The sequence below is a fragment of the Syngnathoides biaculeatus genome, chromosome 16 (assembly GCF_019802595.1).
Source record: "Syngnathoides biaculeatus isolate LvHL_M chromosome 16, ASM1980259v1, whole genome shotgun sequence".
NCBI classification, from domain to species: Eukaryota; Metazoa; Chordata; class Actinopteri; order Syngnathiformes; family Syngnathidae; genus Syngnathoides; species Syngnathoides biaculeatus.
Window position 1 is genome coordinate 24,859,640 of NC_084655.1, and position 16,393 is coordinate 24,876,032.

At 52.5% G+C, this 16,393-nt stretch overlaps 1 protein-coding gene across 1 annotated transcript in view; it reads right to left on the reverse strand.

The window, feature by feature from the left end:
- LOC133514030 (retinoic acid-induced protein 1) overlaps positions 1-14,892 on the reverse strand; it is a 41,406-nt gene extending 26,514 nt beyond the window's left edge. Inside the window, 1 exon segment of the mRNA XM_061845257.1 lies at positions 14,223-14,892. Coding sequence (XP_061701241.1) covers positions 14,223-14,294 — 72 coding nt within the window. The 5' untranslated portion in view covers positions 14,295-14,892.
- Positions 14,893-16,393: the final 1,501 nt, after the last annotated feature.

A 16,393-nucleotide genomic window follows, 5' to 3' on the forward strand; every position in this document is an offset into this window, starting at 1 on the left:
AATGTTCTTTTCGACCGGGAGGCAAACTGGCCCAAATGTCCTGTTCTGAGCGTGAAATGTGAAAAGGATTTGCCGTTCATTTGGCTTTGTTTCCACAGAAAGCAGTCGGGAGCATCACTTGAGGAGAAGTCGTCCACGCCGACAGATAAACAAGAGCGCTCGCGTCTCCCGGGAGGTAACCATGGCAACCATCTCGCTCGCTCGCTCGCTCTCTCTCTCCGACGGGGCCGCAGCCTGGCAGTCCTGCGGGCGAGACAATGGCGGGCTCGGAGGCCGACGTGGCTTCTTGCCGCCGTTGCCGCCGCCTGGGCCCCCGCCTCTCCTGCCGTCGGTAAACAAGGATGAAGGGAGCGAGCCGGAGAAAAGCTTCCCGCGTTGATAAACGGCGATGTCACATCTCGGCCGGTCGGCGCGGGGGAGTCGGAAGCCGACGCGTGAGGAACGACGGGAGATTTTCCCTCCCTCCCTCCTTGGCTCGCTATCATGTGGCCGATTGCCGTCTTCGCTTTGTAGGGCGCGAGAGGAAAAAGGGATTTCATGCAGACTAAGCGAGCCTCTAATCCGCCGTTTCGTGCCGCTCGTGCCTTTGCGGATTTTTTTTTTTTTTTATAAAATCGGCCGGCGGCGACGGAGAATCGCAATGAGCGATCGAGACCCGACAGATCTAGAAAGTTCCACAGTTTCACAGGCGCAAAGGTGATCACGCGACACCATTTTCAGTTCCGGGGGCCTTCATGCACCCCGAAGGAGAAAAAAAAAAAAAAATGCCTTGATTGGGGCTGATATTTGCGCCGCCTTACAACAGGAATGGAAAGAGCAAGTGCCGCCTTCGGGTTGCCGATCGTGCTTCTTTCATCCTAATTAAAAAAAAAAAAAAAAAATCTATCTTTAGCTCCAGAAGTAGGAAGCAAGTTGGCCATGTTTGTCTCAGGCTGCTTTAAAATGATGCTGAACTGCTCAAGTTTGCTCTTGCTTTTTGCCCCATTTTACTGCCGTACGCGTCATCAATGGAGGGATAACGAAGGAATCATTCAATTAAAATTGGAAAATGTGTTCTCCTCTGCAACCCTATGATTGGTCTTTTTTTTTTGCTTTTAAACCAGCCATGTCGCTCGTTGAGGACTGACAAGCGTCGGTAGGCGTTTAGCGCCTCCTTCGCTCGGGCTTAGCCGAGATCGACTCCTGAGGGCGACGGCGTGTATTTTTATTTCCTGAGATAGAGGCGTTTACATCGTCACGTGCACAAAAGCAGGCGTACTTGTCTTCGTTTGGAGGATTTAGGGGAACGTCCGTAGGGCTAAACGTGAAGCGCGTGAAGCTGCTCCGTGGCGGGGGAGTCCTTTGCTTCGTCACTGCCGAGAACTGATGTTTAGCTTTGTTTTTTACCTGTTCTGAAAGCGTGCAGAAACCTCAGCCAATCAGCGCAAGAGGGAAGGGAAGGAAGGGAGGGAGGGAGGGAGGAGTGGGGGGCGGGGGGGGCGGGGGGGGGGGGGGTCGCGTCTAACCGTCAAACAGCTTGCTGCGCAATGTGACATTTGAGGTGTACGGCTGCATTCGTCCTGAAATGGAAATTTGAGAGTGAAGCAGAGAACGAGCGAGATTGGATATGCGGCAGGAACGCTGCGGAGACGGCAGAGCTCGTCGGTGCGTCCCCCCGCCCCCCTCCCCGGGAAGAAATGTGCTCCAGGGGGAGGCAGAATACGCCGACAGGAGTCGAGGTCGGAGCGCGGTCCGCGACCGATGTGGAAACGTGGGGGCCTTTCCAGGCTCCGTTAGATGCAGAAACGGGCCAAGGTCACCTTGGCGTCCTCGCGCCCACGAGATGCGTCCGAGGCCGAGACCCATTTCACGAAAACATGTCACACTAGTGCTCGTCATATAAACGCCGCCTTCAAGACGGTCGGTCAGCTGACGCTAGAGTGTGTAACGACACACGAGGAATTTGTCTCTGGCAGTCGGTGTCGGCCCGGTACCACATTCAGAACAAGAAACGTTCAGCTAACAGGAACGATTCCCTACAAGAAGAAGACAGTTAAGAGTTGCATCAACCCCCCCATTATGCTAAGCTTGCCCTTCGCCGTCGGCGGTTCCCGTTCTCGACCGGTCCAACGACAATCGTGCAAAGGGAGCGGTTTAAAGTGACCAATCGTGCTCCAGAATACGTCACTGATTGGACCGGCAGGAGGTGAAAGTTGCGCAGCGTTTTGCTCGCAGCGCACGGAAGAATCCGTCTTAGCCCAACGCGGGGCCGTGCCCCACCTGCAAATTTCTTGCCATGACTTTCTTTACCTTGATTGACCGATATTTTGTAAATGCTGGGTGAAGATTTGCTTTGCAACACGTCGCGACTCAACGTGCGTTAACGCGTCGGCGCTCCGGCAAACTTTGCTTGCCGCATACGAGCGCACGTCCGCCGAGTCGCACGCGTGCGTGGAGGCGATAAGCCGCCGGGCCCGGAGGCGGCCTTCCCGTTTCCCCTCAATCGGCCCAATCGCCGCGCCGCCATCTGCCTGATGCTCATTTGACTATCGCTGTTACGCTCCAACACGTGTGGGCATGTTCGACCCCCCCCCCCCTCAATATCACGCGAGCCACCGTTTATGGTGGAGCTAACGTCCCCCCGGCTCATGAAAACGGCGAGCGGCGACTCGGGTCGAGAGCTCGTCACCTGCTTCGGGCCGCAAAATCCAAAACGGCAGCAAAACGGACACGGCGACAAATCGCCGCCGTCGTCGTTGCACAATCAAATGTCGGAATTTTGTTCCTAAACATCCTGAAGGTCAAACACACAAATTTGCGAGATGCGGTGACATCCCCCTGACCTAAAAATGTCCCCCGAGTAACGTGCGGCGAGAGCGAGCCGACGCTAGCGTTGCCGACTGCGCGTGCGCCAAAGAGGGAGGAAAACACGCCGAGCGTATGAAATGCGCGTGTTGTCGCCTGCGTGGTGGCGGGGAGCCGCTCTGCTGTCACTGTGATTAGACGGGGCCGCACAAACATGGACGCGGGGGAGGAAGTGGGGAAGTGTGTGCGCGTGATGCCAGAGTGTTTAAAGGCAGCGGACACCTCCAGTCTTTTGCGCCCCCCCCCCACCCCCCCCCACACGAACATCCTCTCAAGGGCGCTGGGAGGTCATTTCAGCTCTTGCGCCGCACGTCCTCACTATGCGTGTATGTTGATGAAAGGTTTCCATGGCAACAGAGACACGGGAACTGCCCGCCCCCTTCACGGAGTCCTCATTTGCATATTGAAGTGCAACAGCGTACAGCAGAATTTCAAGCCGACGTTGAATATTTCATCAATAGGGGGGGGGGGGGGGGGGCGGCGGCAACGGATGGCAGGAAGTGGACCTTCAAGGAAAGAAATCTGGTGATGTCATGAAAAATTTTTGTCAGTCTCCGGCGTGATTCTCCTGCTGTCGATTGCAAAGTAGCCCCGCCCACTTCGTTCGGCGCCGCTTGCGATTGAGATGCCGAAGCTTTCCGGTGCTGGGAAGTGCAAATAGGAACTTTGTACACTCCCATTGTGGATAAGAGGTCGAGGTGAGGCGCGGAACAAAAGATTTCAGCTAGGAAACATTCAAGCAGCCGACAGCGACCGATTCCGATCCACGGGTCAAAGTGGGATTTGAAGGCAGGGATGGTTCATGCAGTAGCCGCGTTTGAAACGGTGACGCTCGCTTGCCGTCATCGCCGGCAAAATGCGCGGGAGCGACAAACCTCCGTTCTTGCGGACTGAGAGGAACCTCCTTGCGGGCTCGGAGAGCGTCACAGAAGGTTCTGGAGAAAGGAGAGCGCCTCGCTCCGCAGCTTTCAACCTCTCGCATTTGCTTCAACGAGGCCTCGTCCGCATTTTGGCCCGTTTTACTGCCGCTTCCCTTTCTTGATTTTCTTCCTCGCAATCCCCACTCGGAGGGAAGGAAGCAGGACTTCTGCGCTTCTTTTACTGAAGGGGGAGAAAAAAAAAAAAAAAAAAAAAAAAAAAAAAAAGAGTTCCATCTGCGTCTGCACTTCCACTTTAGTCCTTTTGCCACCTCGGAAAGGCTCCGAGGGCCCCGCTTTCCGCGCTCGCTCGCTCGGGAGGGAGGGCCAAACGCGTCCCACCTTGGCGTCAAAATGCGGAAAACCAATCAGCGGCTTAAATTATGACGAGTGAAGGTGAGCGTCGCTTTTGCATCACGTGAGGAGGGCGCCGAAGGAAGAGGCCGAGGTCGTCCACTGCGACCTTTCTGACGCTTTTGGGATTAACGACGCGTCGCCGTCCAAAACGGTGCACGCGGACGTTTGGCGCAGCGGCTTGGCGCGACGCCGTTTTGCCGGGACGGAAGGACGGAAGGACGGAGGGAGAGGTGGGGGGTGGGGTGGGGGGTCGGCCGGAAAATCGGTGATGGGGAAAATGGATGGAAGGAGGAAGGGGGGGCCGCTAATGGCCCGAAGACACAGCTGGCTGCAGACACCCAAGGACAGACAGACGCAATGTGCGTGCGTGCGCGGCGACGATAAAAATAGAGGAAGAAGCGGCTGCGGAGAGGCAGCTCGTCATCGCCGGCGACCACGGAGGGCGGGAAGGTTGCCTTCTTCGCCGCACGGACGGACGCGAGCAGGCGGAGACGCGGCACGTCACCCGATTATCTACGCCGCAGCCAAACGAGCGACCGAAGGGGGGGGGGGGGGGGGGGGGCGGCGCTCACGTGATTCTCTTCACTCAAAAGCGGTCGTTGTACGGCTCCGCCAACAACCGTATCGATACGATGCGTTTTGGGATATGAAGATAGTATTATACGTACTAATGTTCTCTAGGTATAGAATTTGCTCACCGACCACTCACAATCAAAACCGTTGGATGTCAAAAAGAACGAAAATGCAATTCCTCTTTTCTTAAAGAAGAATAGCAATATTAAATATAAAATAGAATGTGAAGAATTCAATCTCTTCTATGCTCCTTCTCGGCCAGCCGGGGGCAGTATAACGTAAATGCCGAGACACACACTAAGAAGAGTTTCGCAGTCGACTCTGTAAACTATGCTAGCGTAAACTATTTTTCACAAAGGATAAAAAAAAAAATTCGGGATTTTGATTTTATTGTCTGTCAACACGTTGCTCCGACATTTCTGCTCAGTTTTTGTTGTTCTTAAAGGCTTGTAACGGGGTTAGCCCATCTTTGGTGTGTCGCCTCGCGCGTTAGCATGAAGCTACTTGTAGTCGTTTTGAATACACAACACGGCAATTTCTTAGTTTGAGGTTTCGGCTTCGAGTGAACTTTCGGCAGTAAAGGAAGATTGCGCCACCGTCTGGCGACCTGTTGAAATGCGTAGCTTATAATTTTGCACGCAAGTCAAAGCGCAAAATTGGCCAGACGCCAGATCATATCCAAAGAAACTGCTCAAGCCATCATTTCATGATGACAAAGAAATACATACTTGGGGCACGCAAACAAAAACAAGATGAGCTCATTTGTATTATTTTATGCTAATAATGTCACAGATAGATTTCTATTTCGTACACGCAAAGTAAAAAGAATTGCTGATATTTTATTTGGAAAAATGAAAAAGAGGGCCTCGTTTTTGAACTTATATTTAAAATTTCTGATTTTGTTTGTTTGTTGCCTGTCGACGTGACAAAAAAATTGTCCACATTTTACAGGAATAAACTTGTAATTTTATAAGAATGAAGTCAACATTTGAGAATAGTGATTATTTTAGGATAATAATGTCATAATGGCTCCAACATTTTGCCCAACACCCCTAATACTCCCTCATCTTCGATATTTTGCAGGTTTTTTTTTTTTTTGTTGTTTTTTTTTTTTATTAACATCATCCACTATCGGCAATATTATCAATTCTTCTTCTGATTCAACTTTATCAGCATTAAAGTCACCACCCTGCACCCAAAATCTTTCCTCCATGACGCATTCGCGCCTCCGCCGCTAACCTCGCCGATGACATCATGCGAGCCCAACGAAAGAACAGCGACGGCGCGTTTAAAACGAGTCGGGAATCGGCCGAGCGTGCTGGAGGGCGGGGGGCGGGGGCGATTAAAAAAAGAAAAAAAAAAAAGAGCGCAGTCGCTAATGAAGTGCAAAAAAAGGGGGCGGGGTGGGGCGGATGGCCAAAAGGGGGGAGACGGACGGGGATGAAGACCAGGACGAAAGAGAGGAGCCAGGCTGGATGAGGATGAGGAGCAGGAAGGAAAAACATCCGGCCATGCATTTTCAGAGAAGCTTATCCTCACGAGGGTCACGGCTATCCCAGCTGTCGTCGGGCAGGAGGCCGGACACGCCCTCAACTGCTCGTCAGCCAATCGCAGGCAGGGCGCACGGAGACGGACAACATTCGCACTCAGGCGAAAATGTGAAAATTCAACCCGCAATCGAACGGAACCGGGAGACGTGCTGAGCGCTGGCCCGCCATCTCGCCTATTTGCAGTTTTGCTGAATGTTATTATATTATGCGGGTGCAGCGAACATTGCAGCAATCCAGAGTATCAAGCTCCTCCCCCAAAATCCGCACGTTCGCGCTCGCCGACCTCAGCGGATTTTTAGAAAAGGCGACCTCGGGTACAAACGCGCAACGGAGCAGCTCACAAATGTGCCGCGGATTATCTGGAGCACAGCGGGAGAAATATTTAGCCAGGAAAACAAAACACGACAATATTAGTAAAATATGTCATCATCACTACAGACGCTCAAGAATGAATTCAAATTCATATGAAATGTCTTCATGTGTCGCCGCCGTGTTTTGCTGGTCAAACTCGCTCAAAGCAGCCAATCGGAGGCCGGCTCAAACGATCGGTTCGAGAGAACCAAGATGGGGGAGCGACCGGGCAGATTTCGCTCACGTGGCAACACGTACGAGCTGCAACATGATTGGACAGAAAACATCAAACGCGGAAAAGGGGAAAGCAGGACAGCCCAGAAAATAAACACATTCGGAGAAATTGCTTGTGATTAAGGACCAAAGCAAGGAGGTTTTTGTTTTCTCGGGAGAATTTTGCAGCACAACACCCTTGGAAAAAAAAAAAAAAAAAAAAAAAAAAAAAAAAGAATAGAATCTCACTGAGCTTTTTCTTTGTAAACCAGCAATTAGCCTGGGCCGCAAGGTGATTTTTGACTGGCAGAAATCTCATTCAACATCGCCACGGCTTTACAAAGCCTCGTCAGCGCCCTCCCCCTCCTCCATCCATCCCTCCCTCCCTCCCTCCCTCCCTCCATCCCCTCGTAAGCGCTCTGCACACCTCTTTTGGTACGCTCCCGGCTGCAGGTGAGACCTGACGACGGTGAGCGCCTGCGCACTTCAGCCATCACGGATTGGCGAACATACGTGGGCGGAGCGCCCGCAAGCAAATTCACGATTGGCGGAACTTGACCCGAAATGCGGACGCAGGAGCGATCGAAAATCGTGAACAAGCGTCACGATCGAATCTTTGATCGGATTACGCAGACTGCAGCGCCGCTTGGTGCCTTCGGTACAATACAGTCATACAGACACAAGGACACAAAGAAGAGTTTCACAACCAAGTGACTCGGTCAGCTGGAGCACTCGCAGCCCCGTAATTGACAATATCGCATTGGAATCAGAGTCAATTAATCACGTTTCTCCTTCCCCCGAGCCTCAGCTGAGTGTTTCCCGCACGACCAACGAGGTCGTTGGCAGGGGTCAGAGGGCACGAGGCGGGCGCACCTCGGCCAGCCGACGCGGACGCCTCGCGCGTCTCGTTTGTGTTTTTGCCTCCCTGCGCTGCGGCTAATTCGGCAGAGCTTAGCGGCTAAAGTGCAGCTCGCTTAGCACGTCCGTATGTGTGTAGGAGGGGCCGGGGGGGCCCACAAGCAAATATAGGTCAGCCACTTAAACAAAAATAAACCAAAGCAGAGAAAGAATATTGCGCCCATCACCTTTTTTTGTGAACCGCTAAAGCAAATCAAGTGTTGCTTAGGTCAGAGGTGTCAAACATATGACCCGTGGCCCAAAACCGGCCCGCCGGGGGCTAGACCAGGTCCTGAGAACCCTGAGGCAGACGGTCTAACCAGTCTTCCACCGCCCCGTTGCCCCGTTCTATCTACTGTCCATTTTTTTTTTACCGTTAACTTGGCTTACAATCACACCTCCGATGGACTCTTTCGAAATAAAAGCTCCGCGTCGTGTTTTAGTTGAACGCTCGGGCCGACTATTTTGAAGCTTGTCGTCATGTCGGTACTTGACCAGCCAAGTACTTCTTGTTTCAGGTTGAACTTTGTGACCAAACGCTTGAGAAGCGACATTGGTACCGTTGTGATTCTGGCACCGGAGGCCGGCACCCGGCCCGCGCCCGCTTTCAGATCGCGCAGGAGAGCGGCCCTCCGCCGGCCGCCGGTTGCCATGGAAACCAATTCACAGGCGGCGTCCGTCGCACGGAGGCAGTCGAGCGAGCGAAGGACGCGTGTGCCGGATGCGTGCAGCCTAGCAACGGCGCCGCTCAATATGGGATGGCGTTAATCTTCTTGGAAAGGAAGCGCAATGATGTTGGGCGCATCCCCGAACAATTCGAGGTTGGAGTTTTGCTTTCCCGGCCCAAAAGCGACGTTTCAAAACCGTCAGCGCAAATTGCGTTTTTCTCCGTTTCCATCGCAGTCGGATTTGTTTTCTCTGATCGCGGCTCAGGAAGGTGTCGTCGTCGCCGTGGATCGTCTTTGTGGTTGTTCTCGAGTTTGTCTGCCTGCTTGATTTTGGGTCTGCCTCGTCTTGCGATCGCTCGTGTTGCGTAACTTTAGCGGTTGCTCAAAGACGAGGTTGGCGCAAGCTGTTCTTTTTATGGGAGGTGCGGCAAGTGTGCCCCGATTCGAACGCGAAAAGACGCTGCCCACCGACGAACTGCGCCATCATTTTTATGACGTCAATTCTTTTTGGGTTTGGGTCAATGGCAATCGATTCATCAAGATCGAATGTGTAACGGAAGGTTTAAAAAGTGTCAAAACTTCATCAACAAAGAACAAAAAATAAAAAAAAAAATCTGAAATGAATACTACGATGGAGGACCTTACCAATAGATAGAAAGCTAGCAGATATTGCCTTTGCGTCGACTGCGCTCTTCAAAACGCGAGCACTGCCGCCATCCAAGCGAGGACCGCCGACGGATGTGCCGTTGTTTGCGAACGCGTCACACGCCGCGCCGCCGAGCTTGCAGAGGCCTCGGTCAGCTTTTCAAAATTCCTTTGAAATGTAAAAAGCAGTAAGCAGTCCCAGCCCAACGGTGGCCTCGCTCGCTCGCTTCTCAGCATCATCTTGTTCATTAAGCCCTAATGAGAGACATTTGATCGGAAACTCTTCATTAAGCCCAGATGGCCCCAAACACCGCTGGATGCCCCCCCCCCCCCCCCCCCCCCATTAGCAGCACCGTTCCAAAGCGGCCTGCTTTGAGATTGCGGCGAAGCAAAAGAGCTCCTCGTCCAAATGAAACCGTTCCGGGGACTTGACTTCGTTCGCACCAATTGAGGACAACCCAGAAGGCGGCCAGATTCGTTTTGCCTCGGCAACAACCCCCCCCCCCCCCACCCCGGCCCCCAAATCGAACAGGCGCCACACTGTAAGCGGCATACAGATGCGCTTCTCCTCTTCCTTCCTTCCTTCCCTCCATCTTTCCCTCCCTCCGTCCGTCCCGAGCTGGACCGAGACGCGCCTCTTAATCGATTCCTTCCGCGTTTCCCAACCTTTATCGAGCCCAAGCGCGTATTTTACATTGCAAAAATCTCACAGCGATTCAAGCAAGCGATATAAAAGCTTGATCGACTCGTGTATTTTGTTAAATGAGCACACGATTGGCTCAAAACTTTCAAATCATCTTTCCCAATTCAAATGTATTAAAATGCCGTTAATCTGTTACACCCGCCGAAAAACACCAACGCAAAAATCTTTGTCATTTGTTTTGAAATAAGAACAATAGCGTCCATCTATCCCATTTCCATAGCGCGGCCATTTTCGGGCGGGAGGCGGCGTACGCCACGAAGCCAATCGCAAAGCGCATCGGGGGGGGGGGGGGGGGGGGGGGACTTTTGCACTCACAATCGTCACACCTGGGGGCAATTTAGGATCTCCGAGGAACGTTTACACGGTGTGGGAGGAAAGATCGTGCAAAGGCCATACAGGCCAGACCGGATTTGAACCTGCAACCTCAGAATTTTCCAAAAGTGTGCTATGAGAAAACTATGATGTCACAAAATAAAATTCAGCAGATTGTGCTGGTGTGCATGACTTGGCCACCAGGGGGCAGCACAAAACCTCATCCGCAGTAATTCCACACGGAGGATAAATAATATATCTGCGTGATTATTGTTGTACTGCCCGTCTTCGTGTATTCGGACACTGTTTGAGCTCAATGATTTGTCACTTATTACTTTTGTAATGCCGCAACTTCAATGCTAGTTTGGTTAGCCCGTCTGTGGTCTTTTTCATTGGCAATGAGATGATTACGTTAGGAGGCATTTGGCTAAATACAACATCATTTCCTCTGTTGTATGGTGAATATTTAAGTTTTTAAGCTGGGGAGTGGCAACAAACGGCCCAAAGCGTCTTTTGGGAACACGACCGCAAGTTTTGGCTGCCATCTGGTGGTTGGAACTCAAATTCTCACGACCAGAAAAACAAAACCAAACAATACATTTGACCAAAAACTGGCAAGTTGCAAGTTAAGACCATTAAGAGTTGGACGAGACCAGGTGGTTCCCATTCAAGTTTCTTTTTTGAAACTTTTTGAATTGGTGATGCCAAGCAAATGAAACTCGCTAGCGCCCCCAGCTGACCTCTTGGGGAATCCAACTGTCGTTAGTCACCTTGATGGGATAGGCTCCAGCACTCTTGTGACCCTCGTGAGGATAAGCAGCTAAGAAAATCGATGCATATATACATAGTAAGCTACAAAGGGGACTTTACAGTGATTATATTTGCATATTGGACAAAAAAAAAAAATGCATGTTTTGGGGTATCTATATCTATATGTATGTATGTGCAATATATATATATATATATAAATATTCTAGAAGGCAAGGTGAAACCTTTCAAGATCAAACAGCAGAATCTTAAAACGGACCCGGAAGGAGTTCCCCCAAGTTGGCTCTTCCTGCTTGCAGCTGAGACGTTGGAGATAGGCTGGCTGGCTGGCTGACTCCAAAGCGGAAACGACTCCCAATTTTCATTTCCTACATGACAGCATCTTTACGGACGCCATGTTGCGCGCCGCCCGCGTTCATTAGCGACGTTTTGATAGCAACGCCACGCTCCGGTGGCTCCTTCGGCTCGGCTCGTGTCGTGTCCGGCCTTCCTCTTTTTAATGAACGACAACCATTTTTCCCCCCGCATACGACCGCAAGCCTCCGGGCCAATTAGCCGGGCAGGGACTCGGTCCGAGGAAATGCACAAAGTGCAGGGAAGACGCCCATGTCGTTTAAAAAAAAAAAAAGAAAAAAGAAAAATAAGAGCAATCAAGAGGAGACTGAAAAAAAGAAGCACCACGACAGCTAATTATTTCCGCGACAGAAAGGCGAGAAAAGTTAAATATGCAAAGCGTGGCCAGCGAACGGCAATTTCAGGAGGCCTTTCCCGATCATTGCGCACACGCCCCCGAGAAAAAGCTGCCCGACGGGGGGCCTCGCCGCTCGACCGAAAGCGCCGAGAACCCCAAGCCGACTTCGACGACGCTCGCCTCGTCCCGCAATTTCCATCGGCGTCAGCTTCCTTTCGTCGGCTGGCGTCATGCGGGAGAGACACGAAGATAGAAAGAGGAAAACTTCAGCCAAAAAGAAGAAAAGAAAGAAAAAGTCCAGTCAGCGTTAACGGCGCTATCATTTGAAAACATCTCCAGCAGAAGGAGGCCCCGAACAAAAAACCAAAATCAAAATCAAAAGGTGGAGTGCTTCCCGTTGGTCATTGCAGCGCGCGCTCGTGTCACCTCTCAGCCTCTCGTGCGCCATCGCACACTCACTCCAACCCTTTCGCCACATTTGGAGGCGTGCGCCCCCACCCCAGGCCGTCGGAAGCGTCCGGTTAAGTCCACGGTGACGCTGCAGTCTTCCCTTTCACGGCACGACCGATGCGCGCGGACAAGAAGCGGCGCGACTAACCCGACTGGAAGAGCCCAAAAGGAAGTCTCCAAAGACAAAACCTTCTTCGCTGCATTGCGATCCGCGCGCGTCCGTCCCCTTACGCAATACGCAAAGTCAGCCGCCGCCGCCGTCGTCGTTGCCCCGTTTTTGGCACCGCAAAAGTTGCGCGTCGCGTCCGTCTGCAAGTGACGCGGGGGGGGGGGAGTCGGGCTCCGGGCAGGTGCCGTGCCGTGACGCCGGCCCTCCAAGACGGACGCACGCAGAGGAGAAAAAAAACGGCGGTACCTGTTAAAGCCGAACCCTCCTCTGCGCCGCCAACGCGTCGGGCGTCCTTCGCCGTCCGCTCGTCCTCTGCCGAGGTCGCGATGAGCCGACGGACGCGGGCTCCGTTCGCCTTGCGCTGCCAAGGCTGCAAATGGCAACGAGGATGCCTGACGGCGGCGGCTGCCTCTCGTACCCCCCCCCCCACCCTCCCTCCCTCCCTCCCTCTCTCTCTCTCTCTCTCCCCTCTCCCCACTGCCGCACGCTCGCTGCCATGTTGAGAGTGCACGCGGGGCGAGGGGGCGGGCCAAAGGGAGCGGGGGTGAAGGGTGGCGCTGGGGGAGAGTGATGGGGACTCGGGGGGATAAGAAAGCAATTAGAAGACAGCTCGTCTTCCCTCCAGTCGGGACGGTATAATGGAATTAGCTTGGAGGCGAGGGTGAGGGTCGGGGGGACGGGGGGGGGGGGGGGGGGGGTCGGACACTCGCCAAAGCTGCAAAAATACTCGCGTGTGCCCGTGTGGAAAAAGGGGGTGACATTTGAAAGACCGTGCGAGAGGGAGGGGTGAAGAAAGAGAGGAAATGCAAGAGCACGCCAGAAAAACAACAGCAAGAGAAAAACGTCAATCCTGCCATCCGCAGAGCCGCTTTATTGTGCATTTCTTCTGATGGGACTCATTGGAGCTCTCCGTGTTAATGGCCTCAAAAACGGAAACGAATCGGCGAAAGCCTTCCAAAAGGCCATTTGCCGACGCCGCGCCAACACAAAGCGGACATTTCGAAAAGGGTCCGGCTCACCTGCCGCTCGACAGGCCGGCGGAAGCGCGAGCGACCCGCTTCACGACAAAAAAATAATCCGCATCATTTTGAAATCGTCTCCGAGCGATTCCGCCTCGCTCGCTCGAACGGGGGACGGAAGGGAACGTTCAGCGTTTCAGCAAAGACGACGACAGCCGACGTTAAGGCTCGGCTTTCTTTGTTTACGCGCACGAATCGTATCGCGGGGAGGAAAAAAAACGATTTGAAACATTTGCGCTTCAATCGCGTCATCAAGCGCAGCAAACACCGGAAGTCCGCCGTTCCGGTTCCGCGCCGGTCACGTGACCTTCCGCTGCGCCGGACGTTTAGGACGCCACGAAACTCGAAGCCTGATACGGGAACGTCGGGGTCAATTGGATGCCGCGAAGGCGCCGCAAAGTCAAATATGGAAAGGTCGCCAGAAAGTCGCTCGTCGTCACCTTCGGGTGTCGAGAAGGGCCCAGAGTACCGCAGAAATAAATCCAGCAAGACGAGCAGAATCGGCGCCAAACTTCGAGCGAGCGACGTCAATTCGAGTCGTTCCTTCGGTCAACCGAGTCGGAAGTCGTCATTTAAGTGACGCCATCTTGTTCGGTCACATGTGTTGAGTCCAAATTTAAAAAAAAAAAAAAAAAAAAAAACACAATAAAATGGATTGCCACCTCGAAAAAAAGAGCAACAACTTAAGACTATGAAATGCAAACATACTACTGTTCTTATTACTAATACGTGTTCATGTGTAAGAATATATGTAAACAGGGTTCGTGTCCCGTGACATGTTTGGCGGCTTTTGAAAGTCCCCCCCCCCCCCCCCCCCGTTGACTTGCGCCACATCCAACATGGCGGACTTGCCGCTTCATTGAAACCTCCTCAAAGTGGAATCTCGCTGCAAATGTCTACGCTAAAAACTGCCATCTTCCGTCGCCTTTGGCTTCGTCTCTTACGTGTGGACCAGCAAAGCGGTCAATCGATGCTAGCTCAGCTCAATTTAGCCAGTTGGGGGTTTTGTCATCCAGACGTGTGATAAAACATTGACTTGCTCACTGGGCACAAGTCGTCCTTCCCACATTTTTCTTTCCAAAACAAAAGACTCACCATAGTGACGACAGACCGTGGCCGACTCGAGTCCATCCAAGTCCCACGACCTGCTCGGCTGGCGTCTGGCATCGTGCAGGTGCGCTTTGGGAGGTTGCAGACGAAGCCAAAACGTTGCACCTGAGCGATTTGGATCCTTCGCTCGTTAACGGAACATTCGCGAAGAAGAAGAAGTTGCTACTCCGGTGGCCCCAAAATCCTCGGAAGACGCCGTCGGGGTACTTGGAGCGCCGCACCCGGAAAAGGTTGCCAAGGCCTCGCTTGGAAGCTTCGGCGGCCACGCGTGACGTGTGCAGCTGCTTGATTACTTGTGAGCACGGCGGGGCTCTCGTCTGGCCACGAGAGGCCTGCGGAATGTGCGCGCGCACTTGAGGCACAATTTGGTGCGCGCGCGCGCGCGTGTGATAAGATAACCCAAGTTCCCTGCATGCATCCATAAAAAAATGAAATAAAATCCAACATGCTAAAACTAAGCCACCAGTGTCGGGAAACGTCAGAATTATTTGGGATATTTCCGGATTTGGGGAGTCATCTTGATTTCTCAAGTCGTTATCTTTCTATTTGATTTATAAATGATTATTATGAAGGAAATTTCTGCCCGGAACCATTTGATCATTGTCGTGCGTGTCTTATTTGGCACCCTTTGTTTTGCGATTTAGAAGAAAGAGAAGCAAAATGGAGGATGAATCGTCTTCTTCTTCTTCTTCTTCTTCTTCTTCTCTCCGGGGGCGCTTCTGAAGACCACCCTCAGGCACCTTGAGTGGCTCAACAAACTACACGAGATTCCACAAGATGGCGCCACAGCACGGCTGTCATTGCTCCGACGTGAACATAAAACAACGCAATTGGCAAAACATTTCAGTGAATAACAGGAAAGATTTGTAGAAGAAGTTGCGGGCCGCCGAGAAAGTGGGCCTCGAATGGTCCCGGGGCCGTAGTTTGGACCACCTGATTGGGGAATAGTTCGATAGGCGACGATACGTGCACGCGTCTCTCGTAGCGCTCGCGCTGTGCATGAAAATCAAGCGGCGGCAGCGTTGATTGCGCTCCCATCGGAGATGGCGGCCTTTCATAATCATGAAAATCATCAAAGTTGCACATGCGCACGGCGAATTTCATTCTCATGACACGCACGAGCCAACGTGGACGATTCATTTCCCTCCCGGGCGCTCTTGACGGAGGCGCCCTCGTCTGACCTTGAAGACAGACGCCGGAGGTCACGTCCCACGCACGCGCATCACCTGCGCCCCCCCCCCCCCCGCGCACCCCTCATAATAAACGAGCGCTTTCCATCCGCCTTCCAATTATAGACAAAATGCGGCACTTCCTAATTTTAGCTGCGGCTGCCAAATAGTGCGTTGTGAATAATTCATGAGTTGAGGGAAGGAAGCTGCTGCTGGCGCCGCGCTTATATTGCCACCGTGTTGCACGACAAAAAAAAAAAAAACATTACAAGACACCCGAAAGTAAAATAATGGAAAAAAAAAAAAAAAAAAAACAAGTGCAAAATGAGCCAAAGGTGAGATCAGCAGAATCAGAGATGGGCGAGGACCTCCTTTCAATGGACAAAGAGGACAGTCATCAAGTCCTCCTGGCCACTAGTTGGCACTAGAGCGAATCAGCATGTCGTCTGAAAGAAAGAAATGTCATTGTTGATGTCAAAAGTGCCGGCGGTGTCGGTCGGCATGGGAACGGCCGGAAAAAGCCGTGTCCGACATCTCGAATGTGAACGCCAATAAGCCAAAATTGAGATGAGATGGGCGGATATTCCAAAGTTTGGCGAGGAGCTGAGCGGCGCCAAGACGCTTTTGGGCGCCTTGCGTTTTGCCGCCATCAGCTCAGATAGTGCCGTCGTCGACGGGGGCGGGAACCGGCGTGCTGTCGTGTGGCCGCGAGAAACGCGACAACGTGACGAAAACAAGAATCACATTTAAAGATATTTGAAAATTGAATGCGCAATATTGAGAACGTGCGCACTGTGAGGCCCGCACAAGCCAATAAATGTGAGGAAAGTCCATCATTTCCCCTCTGGCTCCACCAATCAGAATGGAGCTTGCATGGCAGCTGCTAATTGGCCCGTTTTGCATTCAGTGACTGCCCTTCAAGTTCAGCCGAGGGCTACGCGGCCCCCGGGGGTCGGGGTCACGCACGCGTCTGATCGATGGGAGGCA